This window comes from Sebastes fasciatus, chromosome 6 (genome assembly GCF_043250625.1).
Source record: "Sebastes fasciatus isolate fSebFas1 chromosome 6, fSebFas1.pri, whole genome shotgun sequence".
NCBI classification, from domain to species: Eukaryota; Metazoa; Chordata; class Actinopteri; order Perciformes; family Sebastidae; genus Sebastes; species Sebastes fasciatus.
In genome coordinates, this window is record NC_133800.1 from 26,404,786 (window position 1) to 26,424,975 (window position 20,190).

At 38.5% G+C, this 20,190-nt stretch overlaps 1 protein-coding gene across 2 annotated transcripts in view; it reads right to left on the reverse strand.

The window, feature by feature from the left end:
• LOC141769588 (phospholipid-transporting ATPase ID-like) overlaps nt 1-16,197 on the reverse strand; it is a 50,578-nt gene extending 34,381 nt beyond the window's left edge. Inside the window, exons 1-3 of one of the 2 annotated variants that reach the window (XM_074638817.1) lie at nt 16,013-16,197; nt 1,995-2,083; nt 956-1,014 (exon numbers count right to left, since the gene is read on the reverse strand). In XM_074638817.1, the coding sequence (XP_074494918.1) occupies nt 956-1,014; nt 1,995-2,037 (102 nt within the window). In that variant the 5' untranslated portion in view covers nt 2,038-2,083; nt 16,013-16,197. Of the gene's footprint in view, nt 1-955; nt 1,015-1,112; nt 1,207-1,994; nt 2,086-16,012 lie in introns of those variants that run through there. The other variant, XM_074638818.1, reaches the window with a different exon arrangement.
• Between the last annotated feature and the right edge of the window lie 3,993 nt (nt 16,198-20,190).

Here is a 20,190-nt window from a genome sequence, read left to right on the forward strand (position 1 = left end):
TAATTTACGCTACTTCTCATTTTCCACTGACGTTTTCAACTTTCCATTTTCCTTTTTAAGTTTTTCAGTTACATACCCTATGTGTCTTTATATGTCTGCCTACCAGTATGTGTACATTTATGTATATATACTGGGGCTGTTAAAGTTAACGCCATAATAACGTGTAAATGCAAATTCGTTTTAACGTCACTAATTTCTTAATGCATTAACACATCGATCTTTAAGTGGTTGTAGCAGGCTCAGTTTTAAAGCTAGAGTGAAGATACTGACATCATATGAAACTAGAAAAACCTAAAGAATCCATTGGTACCAACCATGTCATACTAGCTCATTGTGAAGGAGGCTAAATAACGTCTTATAATAGGACACTAAGTCTGAATGTCTATTTGTCGTTTCAATATCCAATTTTTCTTTTCTTCTTTTTTAACACTATGTCCTGATTATTCTTAGTAGTAGAGCAAAATAATAATTTATTTACAATTTTCTTTTCTATTTACCCTTTCTGAATAAAATCATCCTCAATACAGACGTAGCAGCAGAGATTTTAGAAGTGACACCTCTTACACAACTCATTGGCCTTATTAATCATATTAGAACCAATCAGAAAAATGCATGCCAGTTCTTTCAAACTTAATAATGATACAGAGTTTTGACCTTGACTGCAGCGACACAGAGAACAAACTGAGGAGAACGAGTTTACCCAGAGGCCGAACTCAACTCTTTGACTCTGGCTGACATCCAGTCTCCTGATAAGACTAAGACACTCGAGCAGAAAGACACACCCCGAAGGAGGGTTTCTCTTGTAAATATTTGCACTGAGCGATATGTGGTAGTAAACTGTTTTGTCTATAAGGATAGTGGGCTGCATCCGCTGTACACCCCCTTCTCTGTTTTAGAAGTCTTTTAGAGGACAATAGAAACTCACTTTGATGAACTGTGTGAGTGCAATACTTACCGCATACTTAAAGGAGAGGTTGTACTCGCGGTCGTTGGCGCGGAGTTTCCTCTCCAGCTCTGATTTGAAAAGACAGAAAGAAAATATTATTATTCATTTACAAGTCAGTTTACAGATGTATAACATAATGTATAATGGGAACTAAACCCCTACTAACCGCAGCAGTGGTAGGGCTTAAGCTTTGTTTAATACTCGCGCGTTGTTCGTTGCAGTATTCTCCGAAACGCAAGAGGGCATGCAAACAAAATATTCTGTGAAGAAGCAACAAGTCAACATGAGTTACCGGCAAAACGTTATAAACCAAACTCCTCAATGTCGGGGAGGAATTGTAATGAACTGTAAACTCATATCTCATATTCATGGAATTTGAATCAGCCGGCAGAATATTTACTCAAATGTAGATTTCAATGATCTCCTGCTTTTAAGTATTTAAAAACAAATTGGCCATCTTTCTAATTTATTATTTTACTTCTTCATTTAATTTATTTGCTTTTATATTATTGTGGCAGTCATGTCTGAAAAGCCCCCCTGCGCAGCGACAGCTTGCGGCGCCTTCGCGCTTTACGCACAATACGTTAGGGAAGTCATTTTTGGCTCGCGGATCCTCGCGCCGGGGACACTACGGCGAGCATAAACACGGCTTTAGTCTCCCCACAGAAAAGAACACAAAGAAAGACGTTCATTTCAAGTACTGTATGTTTTTCTTTGTAAAACGCTCTTAATTTTTATCTTTTGAAAGAAAAAATGTATTGGTGTTTATTTGGACTATTAAAGAATGTGTGAAAGTGAAACGCATGGGACACGAACATGGATCTCCTGGATGACATTTTTTCTGCTCTCTAAACTATGTCACCAGACTCTCCGACCACTTTCTCTGAGTGTTTAATATTGGCACAGATGGGTTTGAAAGCCCGGTGCGTCTCATACAGACGCTAAAGGTATTTGACGCCCTGGGAATGAGAACAGGCTGGCTGTTTCCAAGGTCAAGAATGAAAGTTGAACCTTAATGAAAAGTAAAATCCATGTGGTCAAGTTTTACCTTTCTCTTTCTTCTTGACACAATCCACGCCAAAGAACGACATCTTCTCTTCTTCTCCTTCTGCTATCTATCCATCATACTGTACCGGTCTGTGAAGAAGGAGAGACAGCTGTTACATTGCGGCTGAATAAAAGCATAAATCTGAGTCACCTAATATCTTCATAACCAGGAAATAAACACACCCCAGCCTGCTCACGTCAAACATCAGCTTTCTCCTGGAAACTGGAGTTTAAACCTCATTGCTGTTAAAGTGAGAATGACTTAATGCCCGCCAGCTGCCATTAGGACAGTTTCCGTAATGTGCCCTATGAGGTAATCATTCCCCAGTCGCATGGCTTTTTAAACTAACGTTAAAGCAGGTTTTAGGTTCCCAGTACAGCTGTTTTTATAAAAATACATTTTGTTTCTGACTGTAAAACAGTTAGAGAAGAGTAGAGAAGGTGTAAACATCTAAAAAGTGGAGACATTTATTGTTAAAGGGCCACCATGCATGAGAGAAATGGTCCTCTTAAAACTGAGACATGTTGTGGTTAATGTGATGGACTGCTCATCCATTGTGCTCTCTGTATGTGTGGGTTCAAATCCCATCCTTGTTGCAATCAAGTTTACTTTAGTCTGCCATGTCAACAAGCTAACATGCTCCTTCATAACAACCCTCTATACAACACGATCCATTTCTTCATCAGAAATGTTCTCTTCCTCATTGATGTACTGAAACGAAACCAATGACAATGCAAGTTTTTTTAAGTTTTAAGAAGGGCTGTCAAAGTTAACGCGATAATGCTGTAACGCAGATTCATTTTAACGGCACTAATTTCTTTAACGCGTTAACACAATCAATCTTTATGAGGTTGTAGCAGGCTCAGTTTTAAAGCTAGAGAGACGATACTGGCATCATATGAAACTAGAAAACCTAAGAATCCAACCATGTCATACTAGCTTGTCGCAAAGGAGGCTAAATAAAGCTCCAAACTTACGCAACATTTTGGTGAGAAAAAACTGTCAGGGCCATTTTGAAAGGGGTCCTTGACCTCTGACCTCAAGATATGTGAATGAAAATGGGTCCTATGGGTATCCACGAGTCTCCCCTTTACTGACATGCCCACTTTATGATAATCACATGCAGTTTGGGGCAAGTCATAGTCAAGTCAGCACACTGACACACTGACAGCTGTTGTTGCCTGTTGGGCTTGAGTTTGCCATGTTATGATTTGAGCATATTTTTTATGCTAAATGCAGTACCTGTGAGGGTTTCAGGACAATATCTGTCATTGTTTTGTGTTGTTAATTGATTTACAGTAATAACTATATTACATACATTTGCATAAAGCAAGCATATTTGCCCACTCCCATGTTGATAGGAGTATTAAATACTTGATAAATTTCCCTTTAAGGTACATTTTGAACAGATAACAAATGTGATTAATTTGCGATTAATCACGATTAACTATTATTAACTAAACATCAAAAACCTCTCTACAACGAGCACTCACAGGGGAATGTGTGCGACCTGCAACACATGAGGCAACAAACAGCAACAACGAATTAAAAACCCCTTAAGAAGAAAAGAGGAAGGAAAGCCTCAACATTTTTTCACAGTCCAGTCTTGAGTTCGTTTACGTTCGCTCCACAACATGTGGGTGTGTATCTGCCTTAACTTCCTCCTTTCGATCAGAAAGTTATTACTTCAGGTTTGCATCAGCCCTCCAGTCTGTTAATGTTCTTCCCATGTAGGGCAGAGTGACTCAGAGGGAGGCTCCAGACATCCACTCATTCAGCTATCTGCTCCTTCTGACAGTAAGAGTTCAAAATCAGGAGCCGCGTCTGGTCCCTGCGGTCTGTCTTAGCCGAAAAGTAGCTGTTGGTATATGCCGCTGTTATTTTAGTGGTTTACAGCCCTGCCACACCAACAATCGTCAGTGGTCACCTGTGGTTGTTGCAGTGTGCCAAGCACCACGGCTCTTTATCAGCAGTCCGAAACACAAATCCAATTAACTGGTCCAAGCCAACTGAATACTTTGTGTCGTAATAGTGAGAAAGTTATGTCAACATAACATGATAAATATCTTCTTATATCGTGAAAAGGATCTTGTGAAAACGAGAAAAGTTTGACGTTCACATGTGAAAAACTTTTTTTGCGTGTTAAACACGGAAAAGACAAAAACAAATACAAACTGTTTAACCAAATTCCCCAGAGAAAAATAACTTAATGAAGTGCAAATGTCGTCATAAGTGAGGGAAAAAGTGTGTGTGTGTGCCCTCTGCCCAGGTTAAGGATTCCTGGACAGGAAGCGGTGGCTTTTGAGCGTTGGTTGCCAAGGTGACGTCAGCGCTTGAGCTATAAATATCAACCACATGTGTTTGTTGAAGAATGTGTGTGTTTTAACAGGAATGCCAGCTCTGGAAAACACCACACACGCACACAGGCAAGACAGTGTGTGTTTTGTCTGCATCATTGTTTTTTTATGTGTGTGTCCACATGTCCCCTCTGGCGTTTTGGGGTCTTATGTTACATGTGCAAACATATTAACACAACTCTATAAAGAGAGTAAATGTAACTTGTAACCGCCCACCGCATTATCCGCTCTTTGAAAAAGTCCCATAATAAAAAAAACCAAAGCAAACAGTCCACTCATTCATTCACTCCAAATTAACACCCAGTTTATTCCACAGCCAAAAACACAGTCATGTGACCCGACAAAAAAAACTCACTGCAATCATCATGAAGATTTAACGAGCCTTTAAATGTGAATGTCAGACGGCGTGGACGGGAGAGTGTTGGGGAGTTGTTTTGGGGGTTTGGCAGATACTCGGACTTTCCAGGCTTTACTACAGCACTGACACACCACAGACACAAAACTGGTCCCAGTGAATTAGTTATGGAGATGCTGGGAACACTGCTCTCGAGTAAAGAGAAAGTTACTTGCATGTTAGTAGACTTTTGAAACACCAGAATCAGGGTCAGTTAAAGGATAATGCTGGTGTTATTAGAACATTTAATAAATGATCAAAAGAAATGTACTCTACTACAAAGTATTTCCACTGCCTGACATATCTTGTAAATAAGTTAGAACACTGTCATCCCAACTCGATCTCATCGCAACTCGTCACATACCGCCGCTTTGTCGTCACGCCCTTTGTCGTCGTGCCCGTTTCGGCAACAAAACCACATAGTTACCTCCACAAATGCCAAAGGCATTGAAGGATGCTATGTTTTCACCAGCGTTGGTTTGTTTGTTTGTTGGTCTGTTAGCACTGGCAGGATTACTCCAAAGACTGCGATGGATTTGAATGAACATTTTTTGGAGGGGTGGAGTTTGGCACAATGAACAATCCATTAGATTTTGGTGGCGGTCCGGATCATGATCCGGATTCAGGAATTTTTTTTAAGGATTCCGATCAGCCTGAGCATTAAGACCACATGGTATAACATATGCGCAGTGTAACTGATGACATGTTGATGACGCGTGACCCCGCCTCCTTCTTCGAGCAGAGAGATACGTGTGGTGGTGTGTGCACCGCGACCGAGGTCTGCTTGGAAAGGCCCGACCGTGAGTTTTACAGCACCCCTCGCCAGGACTTCGCCGCTGCCCGGGGCCGTTGAGTTTTCGCTGCGCAGTGCACCCTTTCTCCCTGTAAGGAGGGACGGGATTCCCAGCGCAAATGTCAACCGGGGCGGACTGTCCTCAGTGCGAGGGTTCTGCGGCGATGCCGGCACCTCGTCTCGTTTACCATGTTTATGCTGTGACTTTTTGCCATCAGCATTCATAACCATTCAACCTTTATGATTAAGTTGTTTACTAGAGCACACTAAGTTCTTCATGGATTTAGCCTTGTAATTTTGCTCCCAAAGTGCTCCAGATTGATGCATTTAACTTTAATATGTTCCAAATTTTCTTCCGGAGGAGCACCATACCACAGTCTCTCAAACCCTGTGGGAAACACTGTATTAAGTCATCCAAAGCTAGCCCCCCACCCACTTCAAAACTCATTTCGGCGCCACTGGTTTCAGTTAATGGAACGCCCAATGCGTTTCATACCGGCGCTGAGGGGTGCTTTGTGCGGCGGTATCGAAAGCCGCGACAAAGCCTCGGTATTTGATGCTCTGAGAATGAGAACGGGCTGGTCATCCAAACACTAATGAAACACACATCAGAGAAGCCATATTGTTGCATTAGGGTTACGTATTCCTTTCTTAAAATGACCATTATAACACCATAGTTTTAAACTGGTCAAACATTATAAACACACAAAACTAGATGTTCACTGCAGACGGATTACAAAACACAAGCAAGATTCAAGAATCTGCCGATTTATTTTTATAACGTGCAAAAACTCAATGGAAGCCAATTTCAGATTTTTGGGAAATTGTTTGTTAAAAAATGCAATAAAATGTCTAAATGTCATAGTATGGTTTGCAAAATGGTTAGCAGTGATAAACAAGTACATGTGATAATGGGCTAAACCACAGGTATAGTCCTTTAATATCTCATCAAACTTGGCAAACTGTAAACATGGTATTCTGCCGATCGAAACTTTGGTAAAATGTGTTGCTACATCTCACCTCCATATCCAGATATGTGACTTGTGGTGTTTAAATAGGTCAGAAGGTAAAAACTGTTTCACATGTAGCTTTAAAGCCACAGTGGAAAAACACAAGTGGGTCCCGGGGAGGTTGAATCAGAACAAGTCGTGGTTTAACTCAAACCACCTTTACCGATGAAACTCAGCGATGCTTTGTCTTTGTCCTACTTTTCTGTCTCTGCTTTTATTTTCTCACAAACACACACAACCTTTTACTTTTTAAAGTGCAGGCAACAAACACGGGAATTAATGCTATTCCAGGCAAACAAAGGTGGGTAACAGTATCCTAGTGTCACAGCCACCTGTGACTGGCTCAACAGGTCAGAGGTCACACAGATGAATGGGTGTCTTGTCCGATTAGTGATCTCTGGTTTCTAAAACTGAACAGTGCGGTCTATTATCAAAACTGACCGCTTGTTTGCAGCTGAAAGAAACAACCTTTTCCTCTGAGTGTGTGTGCGTGTGTGCAGACAGATGCCTGATGTGTATCCAACTGGCTGAAGAGCCCTTTTGTGTTTGTATGTTGTTATTTTTTTAAAAGGATGGTTTTCCTTCAAGGCTAAATTCTTTAAAGCCTGAAAACAAAGCCATGAGGAGGTGCAGAAGTCTTGTTTTCTCTCAGAACACTTGAATTACAATACGCTGTAAGGTTATTATTTAATTTTTGCCCAATGATGCCAAAAGCTTGTTGCCTATTGAAGCTTTAAGGGCCTAACGTATTTGATCCTTAAGCGTAATAGAGCAACCGTTATGAATATATTTGTTTTATCTACCTTGAAACATGCTGTAGTCCATCCAGCCCCACCTTAAATCCAACTTGACGCACGTCCAAACCACTGCTCTTATCAAAAACTACACCAGTACAATGATGTGAAACACACCTCTCCTAGAAAGAAAAACAGTTCTCACAGGGATGTACTGTGTGACTTTACCAAGGCCAAAAATACTTAAAACAACTGGGGAAAGATTGGAGTTGTTGCATAATAGTTTCCATAGATCAGCCAATCACACAGTGACCTACAGTAACAGATAAGCCAATGAGCACAGCTGCTGCGTTTTCAGCATGTTTCCTCTCTCTTTGTGTGTTTTGTCTAATGGCAAACAGAGCTCTGGATAAATGAGGTCTATTTCCAAGAGGAGGAGGAGGAGAGAAAGGTGTGTAGAGGAGAAAGAGTTAGCTGCTTTTTTTGTGTTTCCAAGACGAGACGAGAGGAGTCTAACTTTCTCAGAGTTGCTACAGCGGAGAGGCTCTTCATGGCTTCATGTGCTCTCAGAATAAACAAAGAGCTTGAAGTTAACTTTAAGGGTTTCTCAGGCTACAAACATTAATGGCATGGATGGATTCAGAGACAATGGGCCCCTGAGCACAAACATGTACAGTTTAAGGCCCCCCACCCCTCCTACATACAAGCAAGACAATCAGATTGAAATACGAGTCATCGTGTGTCTCTTTGTGGTAATTATGCATCTTTGTGGTTGTTTAGGGTCTATTTGAGGACATTTTGAGTCTCTTTGTAGCCGTTTTGTGTCTCTTTGTGGTCGGTTTGTGTCTCTTTGTAGCTGGTTTGTGTCTCCTTGTGATTGTCTTGTGTCTCTTTGTAGTTGTTTTGCATCTCTTTGTAGTCTATGTCTCTTTGTAGTACTTTTGTGTCTCCTTGTGGTTGTTTTGTGTCTCTTTGTAGTCTTTTTGCGACCCTTTGTGGTTGTCTAGCTTCTCTTTGTAGTTGTTTTGCATTTCATTGTGGTTGTGGTGCATGTCTTTGCAGTTGTTTTGCGTCTCCTTCTGGTCATTTCGTGTCTCTTTTTAGCAGTTTTGCATCTCCTTGAGGTTGTTTTGCGTCTCTTTGTGGTCATTTTGAGGCTCTTTGTAGTCGTTTTCTGTCTCTTTGTAGTCGTTTTGTGTCTCCTTGTGGTCATTTTATGTCTCTTGTAGCTGTCTAGCGTCTCCTTGTGGTTGTTTTGTGACTCTTTGTAGTCATTTTGCGTCTCTTTGTAGCCGTTTCGTGTCACTTTGTAGTCTTTTTGTGTCTCTTTGTTGCTGTTTTGCATCTTCTTGTGGCTGTTTTGTGAGTCTTTGTAGTCATTTTGTGTCTCTTTGTAGCCGTTTTCCAGTAGGCCTGTTCAATAATCCATTCATGATTACAGGAAACACAGAAAGTTGCCTGAAAGACTTCCTCCATAAAGCATCCACAAACTCTGACAGGGCTTTCATGAAACTGTGTTCTGTGAACAACTTTAAAGTTTTTATATAAATCTCAGAAGAAACCTTAAAATACAAAGTCCTAGTGCTCAGCTTTCAAAAATCCACCAGGCTACATTTTCTGTTGCATCTCTCTCAACAGGTACTTGTCTTATCAGGCTGCTAGCTAATAATAGCTGCCAGCCCAGACTGTATTTTACAGAGCAACTAAGCAATAAAGCCACCTATAGAGCGAAGCAGAGCTACAACGAGCAGTCAATTAATCGATTAGTTGGTCGACAGAAGATTAATCTGCTACTATTTTAATAATAAATTGATAATTTCAGTCTTTTTTAACGGCAACTTTGATGGTTATTGTAGTAAACTAAATATCTTTGAATTTCAAAACAAGACGTTTGATGATGTCACTGTGATGATCACTGTTACGGACCAAACCGTTGGTCAGTTCATCAAGAAAACAATCTGCAGATAAATCAATAATGAAATGATTTGTTAGTTAGTTGCAGCCCCGGACTTCTCCTTCATCATTATTTTGTCAGTCCTTCAACAATTCCCCGGTCAGCTCCTCTCTGTGGATTCCACAGTACATCCTGTATTGTTACTGAATCCTTCAGATCGTTGGCCAACGCAACTAATACCACAAAGGAAGGCAGGGGAGGAAATTGCACAGTAGCACAGAATCAAAACAGAAATGCCAACTAGATCCAAACTTTAACTGTCTAAAAGGTGAATATTTTGATTTTCTATCCGGCGAAAGGTCTTAACAATCAGACCTCCCACCAGACCTGCACCTGCAACTGTTGCTTTTGCAAAACCCTTAAAATTGTGTTGTTTCACCATATCTGCCTTCAGATTTCAGCCCAGAAATCTGTCACAGCGACTGAACAATTGCAGGAAGTGTCAGTGAGAGCGAATTCTTGCTAATTGCCAACAAACAGTAACTTCTGGGAAAAAAGGGCACGTACAGCATGCTATTAAAACAAGGCTGTGAGCCAACTGAGAGGGATTCTGAGACAATGATTTTAAACCAACATGAAACGTTCATACTCAAACACACATTGCTGAATAAAAGACATCAACGGTCTCCAAACTGTGCTACTGATGTTGTAACAAGTTCAAAATCCCTTTTGTGCATTTATATAGTGTATCTTCCTTGCAGAATACTTTACCCTTTTGGACAATAAATTCTGATATCATATGCGATCACTTCTTTTGTGGCAAATCAAAAAACTAAGAGAGAAATCCAATCTGTACCCTAAACAGCAGCAAGTGAGTACTTGATAAATGAGGATTAACAAATACAAAGCAGCTTATATTGAACATGTAGAGGTGAGTTCAGAAGGAAGGTGAAATACTAGGGCTGTCAGTCGATTAAAATATTTAATCACGATTAATCACATGATTGTCCATAGTTAATCACGATTAATCATTTATTTTGTATCTGTTCAAAGTGTACCTTAAAGGGAGATTTGTCCAGTGTATCATACTTTTATCAACATGGGAGTGGGCAAATATGTTTGCTTTATGCAAATGTATGAATATATTTATTACTGGAAATCAATTAACAACACAAAACAATGACAAATATTGTCCAGAAACCCTCACAGGTATTTAGTATAAAAAAATATGCTCAAATCATAACATGGCAAACTCAAGCCCAACGGGCAACAACAGCTGTCAGTGTGTAGTTGCTGATTAAATGTTAATGTTTCAAACCAATCGTTTCAGCTTTACTTTATATTAAAACAACACTGATGCATTTGAGAAGATGGATTATTTTGTCAAATTTTTCAAAAAGCATTTTGTAGAAAAACAAAACACTGTCAACATGTGAAGGCACCTTAAGGATGCTCAGTGTTTAAGGACATTTAAACAACAGGATGCTGCAGATATTTAAAGCAAACAGAAACTATTTTTATACATGTATTGTTACTCTAAAGAAAAAGATGTATTTGAGGCGAACGTAAAGTTCAGAAACTAGTAAAAGTTTCACTCTGCAGAGGGCTCTGGGATTCACCTGCCCACAGTTCAACCGCATCTCAACTGAAACTCACCCTCCCAAGCTCAATGCCTTTGGTCTGTGGTGGAGGTGGAGGTCTGAACAGTTGGAGCTGTTTGCAGAGTGAAATGTTAACTGCTGCTGAGATGATGACATGGAAAAGCCCAAAGATGCTAAATGGCCAACTGTCAACATGTTGTTTCAGCACTCTTACACTGTGTTTTACACAGAAGACACAACACTTTAACAGAGCAGCAGCTTCTCTGTCTGTCTGCTCAGGATGCGTTCAGGCACAATATTGAGTGTAGGTCACCTGTGTCTTTGCAGCGCTCATAGCCCAACACACAATCACTGTAGTTGCACATGTAAAACAGAAGAAAAAAGACTGTAAACTACATTTTGGGGCACTTGTATGGCACAAGCAAAATGCCAGATGACGTTTATTTCATGCGTGCCAAAGTTTTTTTTTTTTTTTTTAAAACTTCATTTACTCCTAAAGGCTAAACATAGGCATATATAAACGGACACAATCTGTGACGTGACGTTCACATTTTTTACTCCTACTGGTTAGCCTATCATATGACTTTATATATTTATTTTCTCTATGTTTGGCAGAGATTTACAAGCAGAACCTACAACATGATCAAATAACATCATTTTGTTGATGCAGTATGGGTTTTAGGGTGCTACAAAACATTTTTGGTCAATAAAGTTTTGGGGGAAAAAAAGTTGATAACCAACTTCTACAGATTTTATTTTCTTCGTTAGTCTGCTATTAATCATCTCAGGACCTCTCAGATTTATCTGGCGACCTTTTGGAGGGGCCCCGACCCCTAGGTTGAGAACCACATAGCTAAACTACTGAGCTGTGTATAAAGCAGTTAAAACGACCTCCAGCAATCTAATGATGTAATATCAGATAACGTATCAGGGCCCAAGTACTTTCCCTTTTGATGCTTGTGTACTTTTGAATGCTTTTACTTGTAATTGAATATTATTACATTGTCGTATTGGTACTTTTACTTAAGTAAAGGTTTTGAGTACTTCACAACGTACCACAGAATCAGCTTCGATCTAACCGACAACAAGGCTGAATGACCAAACAGAAGCCAACATACTGACCGTGTTCCTGTGAGTTACTGATTAATGAATTACTGCGTGAACGTGTGATCACAGGATAAGTCAAACCCTCTAATTATTCTGTGATTTATGTCTGAAATAAAGAAGCATCATTCTACCACCACTGGGTTGGGGGGGATATTTGTATTTTCTTCCTTTTGAGAACATTAAAAACTGATTTGTGACTCTGATGTACGTATGAATAGAGATGTCGCCTGTTGAGACCTCTTTCTCCACCATCGATGAACATTAACAAAGCAACAATGGGAAAGTGAGATGCAGTTATGACACAAGGGCACAATACAGTGTCGAGCCCCGAGCGCCGCACCAAAAGACCCGAACAATCAACCTCTGAATAATTCACCTGACCTCTCAGGCCACAGAGCCACTCCTCCTCTCATCTTACCCGATAAAACCCCGACATTTTGATTGACCTTTTAAACTCAATAATCTCCTTTATGCACCATAAAGACTCAGACACGGCGTCACATCAGTCTAACAACGAGTGACCTTTAAGCTGCCACACAAACTAGGATTTTAACCTGCGTTAGATTCATTTGTTCACTGGCTGGAAGTTATTGATCAAGATAAGATTCAAGGATTTACCTTACGTGACCCTTTCACACCTCTGGTCAGTGTCTGTGTTCAGTTTAGATGAAGCTGCTGAGTTTCAGTCATCATGCATAAGTTTATAATTCACTTCTCTCAGCATTTTCTTTCTTATTAACCAAACTTTTTCTAACTGTAACGCACATAAACAGTCTGTCTCTACAATAATTTGCTTCATCTTCCTGCTTTTTCAACTTGTGCACACACTTCGATTCATGACGAAATTCATTCCTCATTATTAAGTTTTAATCTCATTTATGTTTGTAATATTTACTGTTTTCTTGTATTTTTGTTGCTTTTTTTGTATTTTTATATGTTGGTTGGGGTTGTCGCTTCACAGCAAGAGGGTCGCAGGTTCAAACTCAGCTTGGGGCCCTTCTGTGTGGAGTTTGCATGTTACTCCCCGTGTTAGCGTGGAGATTTCTCCGGGTTCTCCGGCTTCCTCCCACAGTCCAATGCGAGTAGGTTAGGTTCATTGTTAACTCTAAGTGTGAATGGTTGTCTATCTCTACGTGTCAGCTCTATGATAGGCTGGGGACCTGTCCAAGGTGTACCCCACCTTCGCCCAATGTCAGCTGGGATCAGCTCCAGCACCCCCGCGACCCTGAATAGGATAAGCGGTTATGGATGTTGGTTGGTTGACATCTTTGGTACAGACCAGGGTTATTATAGCATGCATGCCTGCATGAAAAACGAATAAAAATGAACGTAAATCAATTTCAGTTTTATTTTTTTAGCTATAATATATCACTACTGAAAAACGGAGACCGTCAGCTCTCGTGATGTTGAACCAGAGGGCAACCTCCGGGTCTGAAAAGTGAAGCCAATGCTGAAGTGCCTTAAACTTGCATTCTTTCTAACAGCCAGCAGGGGGCGACTCCTCTGGTTACCGAACAAAGATTGATTGTATAGAAGTCTATGAGAAAATGAGCCTACTTCTCACTTGATTTATTACCTCAGTAAACATTGTAAACATGAGTTTATGGTCTCAATCGCTAGTTTCAAGTCTTCTTCAATACAGCATGATGTTCATTTAGTAAATTATGGTCCCATTTAGAGTCAAACAGACCATAAAACAGGGTATGCTTTAGGGCGTGGCTACCTTGTGATTGACAGGTCACTACCACGACGTTGTCCAGTCTTGGAGTTGTCCATGTTTTCGTCTTACATCTTAAACCCTTTCACAGTGTGTTTTCAGTTCATGAAAGTTAATTATAACACTTTGGTCGCCTAAAAAATGTCTTCTTCAGCGTTCGGTTGTACTTAGCTCCATCCTCTCGTGCCACTTCTGGTTGCAAAAAAACAAGATGGCGATGGCAATAATGACATGGATTTTGAATTAGTCAAAATATACAGAGTATTCCTGATCTTGTCATGTTCAGGGAGATGCCAACATCAGTTTTTGACTATGGCTCTGTACTTAAATCTCTGTACTGGTAATATGGTGTGACTATTGTGCTAACCACTGAGGCTTACAGATAAGAACAGATAGGTTTCCTTTTCTCTGTAATTAAGATATCTATCAAGTTGAGAGACGTCAGAGATGTGCGTAGAGATAAAGCATGACAAGGTGTGAAAAGTTACACATATAGCTAGAAGAAGAAAAGCAGACGTAATGTTTCAGGTGGCTTTAAAAAGAAACTCAAACTCTATGAAGACACAACCTGACACCAGTGTAAACAGTGCCAACATGTCACAGCAGCACACACAAATAGTGATGATTTTATAAAGGCACAGAAAACAAACGTTAATTAAAATTAGGGATGCACCAATCCAACTTTTTCAGTCTCGATACCGATAGCGATACCTGGGCTTTGGGTATCGGCCGATACCAAGTACCGATCTGATACCAGTGTTTAATTAATAAGCTGTATGCCTCACTGTGTGGAAGTGATGGGATCATTCTTTTATGTGTAAGGCAACAACAGGCTTGACTTAAACATTGCTTTCATAACTTTGTAAAGCAAAATGTTACCAATAAATTTACATTTAGTGAATCGTTATTCATTGTTAAATAAACACATAACACACAAAAATCTTCAAAATTAACAGGAATTAAAATTCCAGTAAACAATGTATATCATATATAAACATAGAATTGAATTTAATAGATCGACCCCATTGTTACCGATACCCGATCCAGCTATTTGAGTCAGTATTTGATGCGGTATCGGTGTCGGTGCATCCCTAATTAAAGTGCATCTTATTTCAGATGTTTCAGGGGCTCCTGACCTTTTTGATACACCCATAAGTTCAGCGGTGGAAAGTAACTAAGTACATTTACACAAGTACTGTACTCAAGTACATTTTTTTGCACTTTACTTGATTATTTCCATTTTCTGCTACTTTATATTTATACTCCACTACATTTCAGAGGGAAATATTGTACTTTTTTACTTCACTCTAATTATTTGACAACATGAGTTACTTTGCAGATTCAGATTAATAATACAAAATATAAATCAACTAATGATTTATAATGTTTTATTATAGGTACCCAGAAGTATATAATGTGTTAAAATCAGCTCCATCTTTAACAGCTGTTACACCAGTATGCTTAGACATCAATGCATCAATAATTATAAATCAGTAAAATACTGTATATGATTCTGAAATGGGACATTCTGCATAATGAGTACTTTTGGTAGTTTAATTTTGATGCAAATAATTTTGTACTTTTACTTAAAGTAGCCTATTGTGGATGCAGGACTTTTACCACTGTACACAGTGGTATTGCTACTTTTACTTCAGTAAACTTCTTCCACTATTGTGTATTTTAGAGTCAAATGTCTCCTTGAAGTCACAGCTGAAAAGTATCATCAAACTACTTTACTGTCTTCACTGTCTGACACTGAATAGAAAATGATCCGCACCACTAATACAGGATATGAATGAGTATACTTCACCACCTTCCGCTGCACAATGCTGTAGAAATGACTCATCACTGTTTACTGATATTAATCTGTATCATCACATATTTACACCTAGGAAACCCCCACAGACTGCAACCTTCATTTCTGAGCAAAGACATGACATCAAAGTTTTGAACAATCCTGCACAAAAACAACCAAACACACTTTGATTGTATTTAAAAAGAAAGTTTAGGTAAAAAGAAGAAGTTTTGGAGAAGTTTGACGACAGCTCTGATAAACCAACATAAGACAAAAGTAATAGTAGTGTTGTTGTTGTGGAAATACACACATGATTGGAATTTAGAGGGAAAAAGAAAGAGGTTTTTCTCTTTCCCAACCCAGACATACCAACTCTCCTCTCTCTCTACTTTAACTCAGTGTTTTGAGTCTTTCCGTTACTTTTGAGGACTCAGAAACAGAGAGTGAGGAGACATCCACGACAGCTTCCTGTTCGCCTGTCTGCCTTTCTTTCTTTCTTTCTTCCTCCTCCATCTCTTCCCTTTTCTCCCTCCCAAAATAAATCCATCTCAGCATGTCAACCACATTCTCCACTTCACCTTGATGCCTCCAAGGTCAATAAACAGCGTCTTCCTACCGTGAGTCCTGCTGCTGCTGCTGCTGCTGAGCTGCGCGTCGCCAAAAACAAACGTCCTGGAGAGAAATAAGAAAGTCTCCAAACTACGAGGAGAAACGAGGGCTAATGTTTTTCCTCCTGGCTTCCCACCACCCGCCTCTCCTCTCCTCTCATCTCCCCTCCCTCTCTCATGCTCTCCACTCCTCCTCCTCCTCCTCCTCCTCTTCCTCCTCCTCCTCCTCACTGTGTGTGTTTTGCTCCGTTAAGTTAGAATTCAACTCTTGGCACTGAAACACGGAAACCCACATTAACAATAAACATTTAGCGTGATAATTTTCTATTCAGGGTCAGACAGTAAAGTAGTTTGATGATACTTTTCAGCTGTGACTTCAAGGAGACATTTTACTGTAAAATACACAATAGTGGAAGAAGTTTACTGAAGTAAAAGTAGCAATACTAGTGTGTACAGTGGTAAAAGTCATGCATCCACAATAGGCTACTTAAGTAAAAGTACAAAATTATTGAAATCAAAATATACTTAAACTACCAAAAGTACTCATTATGCAGAATCATATATAGTATTTTATTGGTTTATAATTATTGATGCATTGATGTCTAAGCATACTGGTGTAACAGCTGCTAAAGATGGAGCTGATTTTTACTACTTTATATACTTCTGGGTAGCTTAACCTATAATAAAACATCATAATTTATTAGTTAATTTATATTTTGTATTATTAATCTGAATCTGCAAAGTAACTCATGTTGTCAAATAATTAGAGTGAAGTAAAAAGTACAATATTTCCCTCTGAAATGTAGTGGAGTAGAAATATAAAGTAGCAGAAAATGGAAATACTCAAGTAAAGTGCAAAATCTTTTACTTAAGTACAGTACTTGAGTAAATGTACTTAGTTACCTTCCAACGCTGAATTGTAAAAGTACAAAATTACTACTTAAAAAAGTACTCATTATGCAGAATGTCCCATTTCAGAATCATATATTAGCATTTTATTGGTTTATAATTATTGATGCATTGATGTCTAAGCATACTGGTGTAACAGCTGCTAAAGATGGAGCTGATTTTAACTACTTTATATACTTCTGGGTAGTTTAACCTATAATAAAACAAACTAGGTATAAAATAAACACACACTTTCACAAGGCTTTTAGAAAAGCAGCAGTGGTTTAAGTACTAATTTGGAGACAGTGGTGGATGAAGTATTCAGGCCTTTTACTTAAATAAAAGTGCTAATCCTTGAATTTCCCTCGGGATCAATAAAGTTACTATCTATCTATCTATCTATCTATCTATCTATCTATCTATCTATCTATCTATCTATCTATTTATCTATCTATCTATCTATCTATCTATCTATCTATCTATCTATCTATCTATCTATCTATCTATCTATCTATCAATCTAATACCACACTGTGAAAATACTCTGTTACAAGTAAAAGCATTGCTGCATTGACAATTAAGTCACACAACTTATTTTGCCCCACCAACAGTCCAAACCTCAAAATCATTGAACAAATAAATCAAAGATTTTATAAAACAGACCACAACACAAAACGGTTTTGTAGCCTATGAACTCTAAAGTAACTGGTAACTGTAAGCGATGCTGTAGCCGTCAGATAAATGTAATAAAAAGTAAAAATGTTCCCTCTGAACTGTAGAGTAGAAGTATCTTTACTGTTTACATAGGCTATACTTATTTATGATATCTTGCTTTTCTTCACTGATGCTTCTTGTTGGTGCGCTGTCCTCTTTGTAGCTGTCACACTGCAAATTCCCCCGCTTTGGGACTAATAAAATATTATCTTATCTGATAATGTAGCATAAATATTATATTTTTATTAGGGCTGTCAATCGATTATAATATTTAATCACAATTAATCATATGATTGTTCATATATATATTAATTGCAAATAATCACACATTAGTTATCTGTTCAAAATGTACCTTAAAGGGAGATTTGTCAAGTATTTAATAATCTTATCAACATGGGAGTGGGCAAATATGCTGCTTTATGCAAATATATGTACATGTTTATTATTGGAAATCAATTAACAACACAAAAAAAATGACAGATATTGTCCAGAAACCCTCACAGGTACTGCATTTAGCATAAAAATATTCTCAAATCATAACATGGCAAACTGCAGCCCAACAGGCAACAACAGCTGTCAGTGTGTCAGTGTGCTGACTTGACTATGACTTGCCCCAAACTGCATGTGATTATCATAAAGTGGGCATGTCTGTAAAGGGGAGACTCGTGGCTACCCATAGAACCCATTTTTCATTCACATATCTTGAGGTCAGAGGTCAAGGGACCCCTTTGAAAATGGCCATGACAGTTTTTCCTCACCAGCGATTAGCACAAGTTTGGAGCGTTATTTAGCTTCCTTACTGACACTCTAGCTTTAAAACTGAGCCTGCTACATCCTAACAATCTATATATATATATGTGTTGGGAGCTTATGACTTGGGAGTCATTAGAACACCTGTGTGGGTGTCCAGAGCCTTTAATATGTAAAGTAACCAAAGCTGTCAAATAAATGTAGTGCAGTAAAAAGTACAATATTTGCCTCCGAAATGTAGTGTAAACTTCAGAAATTTCAGTGAGTACTTCAAATTTGAAGTACAGTACTTGAGTAAATATACAGTACTGGTAAAACCTGAAATCTTTGTCAGTATCTCACACAAACTCTTTTTTCTCATCCCTCCTTCTTCTATTATTTCTTTGTCCTATGCAGTGGTGGAAAAATAACTAAGTACATATACTCAATTGCAATTCTGAGGTACCTGCATTTACTTGAGTATTTCCATTTCATGTTGCTTTCTACTTCACTACATTTGAGAGGCAATATTGTACTTTTTTACTGCGCTACATTTATTTGACAGCTTTGGTTACTTTACACCCACACAGGTCTTTTAATGACCCCTCTAATTAGGAGTAAATTAAGTGCAGCTGTGCTCTGTAATTACACAACTTCACCAAACTCTCTATGCACTTAGAACAACTTTCCAACAAGTACAACACAGGGAGACGTCAATCAATGAGTGAAAACACCTGTGTGGATATGCAGAGCCTTTACATATGATACTTTAATAAAATATGATGCATTACTATTGATTAAACCACCAAATACATGTAGTATACTGAGTCTATTGCTGCATCTAGACTAGCAACAACATTACAATGCAGCTTATACTTAAACGCAAAGTAATATTTTGAATGCAGGACTTGAATACAATACTGACTGGTATTTTTGGCGTACTGTATTTGACAGACTATGTACTGGGACATACTAAATCTTTTTCTGGCATACTTAATAGTATGGTAGTATAGGTATTGGAATGCACAGCATGTGTTTCACAATTTCCACAGCCGTCCATCAGACTGCACTGTGTGTGGTTTGACCACAAGATGGAGCTCTGTTCTCAGTAAAGACATTTACATTCTGATGTTTCAAAAGAAAAAGAGGTTTAAAGTTATTTTTTAAATTTTAATCCAGGGGTTCCTAACTTCTCAAATTAATCTTTCCTTATCACACCTATACAGACTTTTGTCCAATGGTCAGATTGGAAGAGTTGACACAATAACTGATACTAGGAGACTGACTTTCTGTGTGTTTTTGCTTTCTCTCACACAAACATTAGTAGGTTCATATAGTGCACATAAATGTTACTATATGGCAATGTGAACTTAATTGGTATTCTGTCTTATAGAAAACTATTTTATTTATAATTGACTTGTTCTCAGGAGGACCCCAACAATTTAAAATCCTTTTTAATCCCATTTATCCTTCAATATACAGTATATATAACCTTTATTTAACTAGGAAGTCACATTGAGATTAAAACCTCTTTTACAAGTGAGACTTAGCCAAAACAGGGTCAAATAGAAGCATCCAACAAATAGAGACAACATTGAATCACGACAGCAACAATAGGTACGACAAAATACATTACATCATTATACAGTGCATTAACAATGCAGCATGTTGGTCATGTGTTTGCTATTTAATTGAAACAACTGCAGCTTGCAGTGACCTCTTCCTTTATTCTATGTTTAAAATAATTAATTTAAAAAACAAAATAAAAACAAAAACATATATATACATATATACAATTCATTAAACAAATTACATATAGATATTTAAAAAGAACATGCATGTAAATGGTAGAAAAC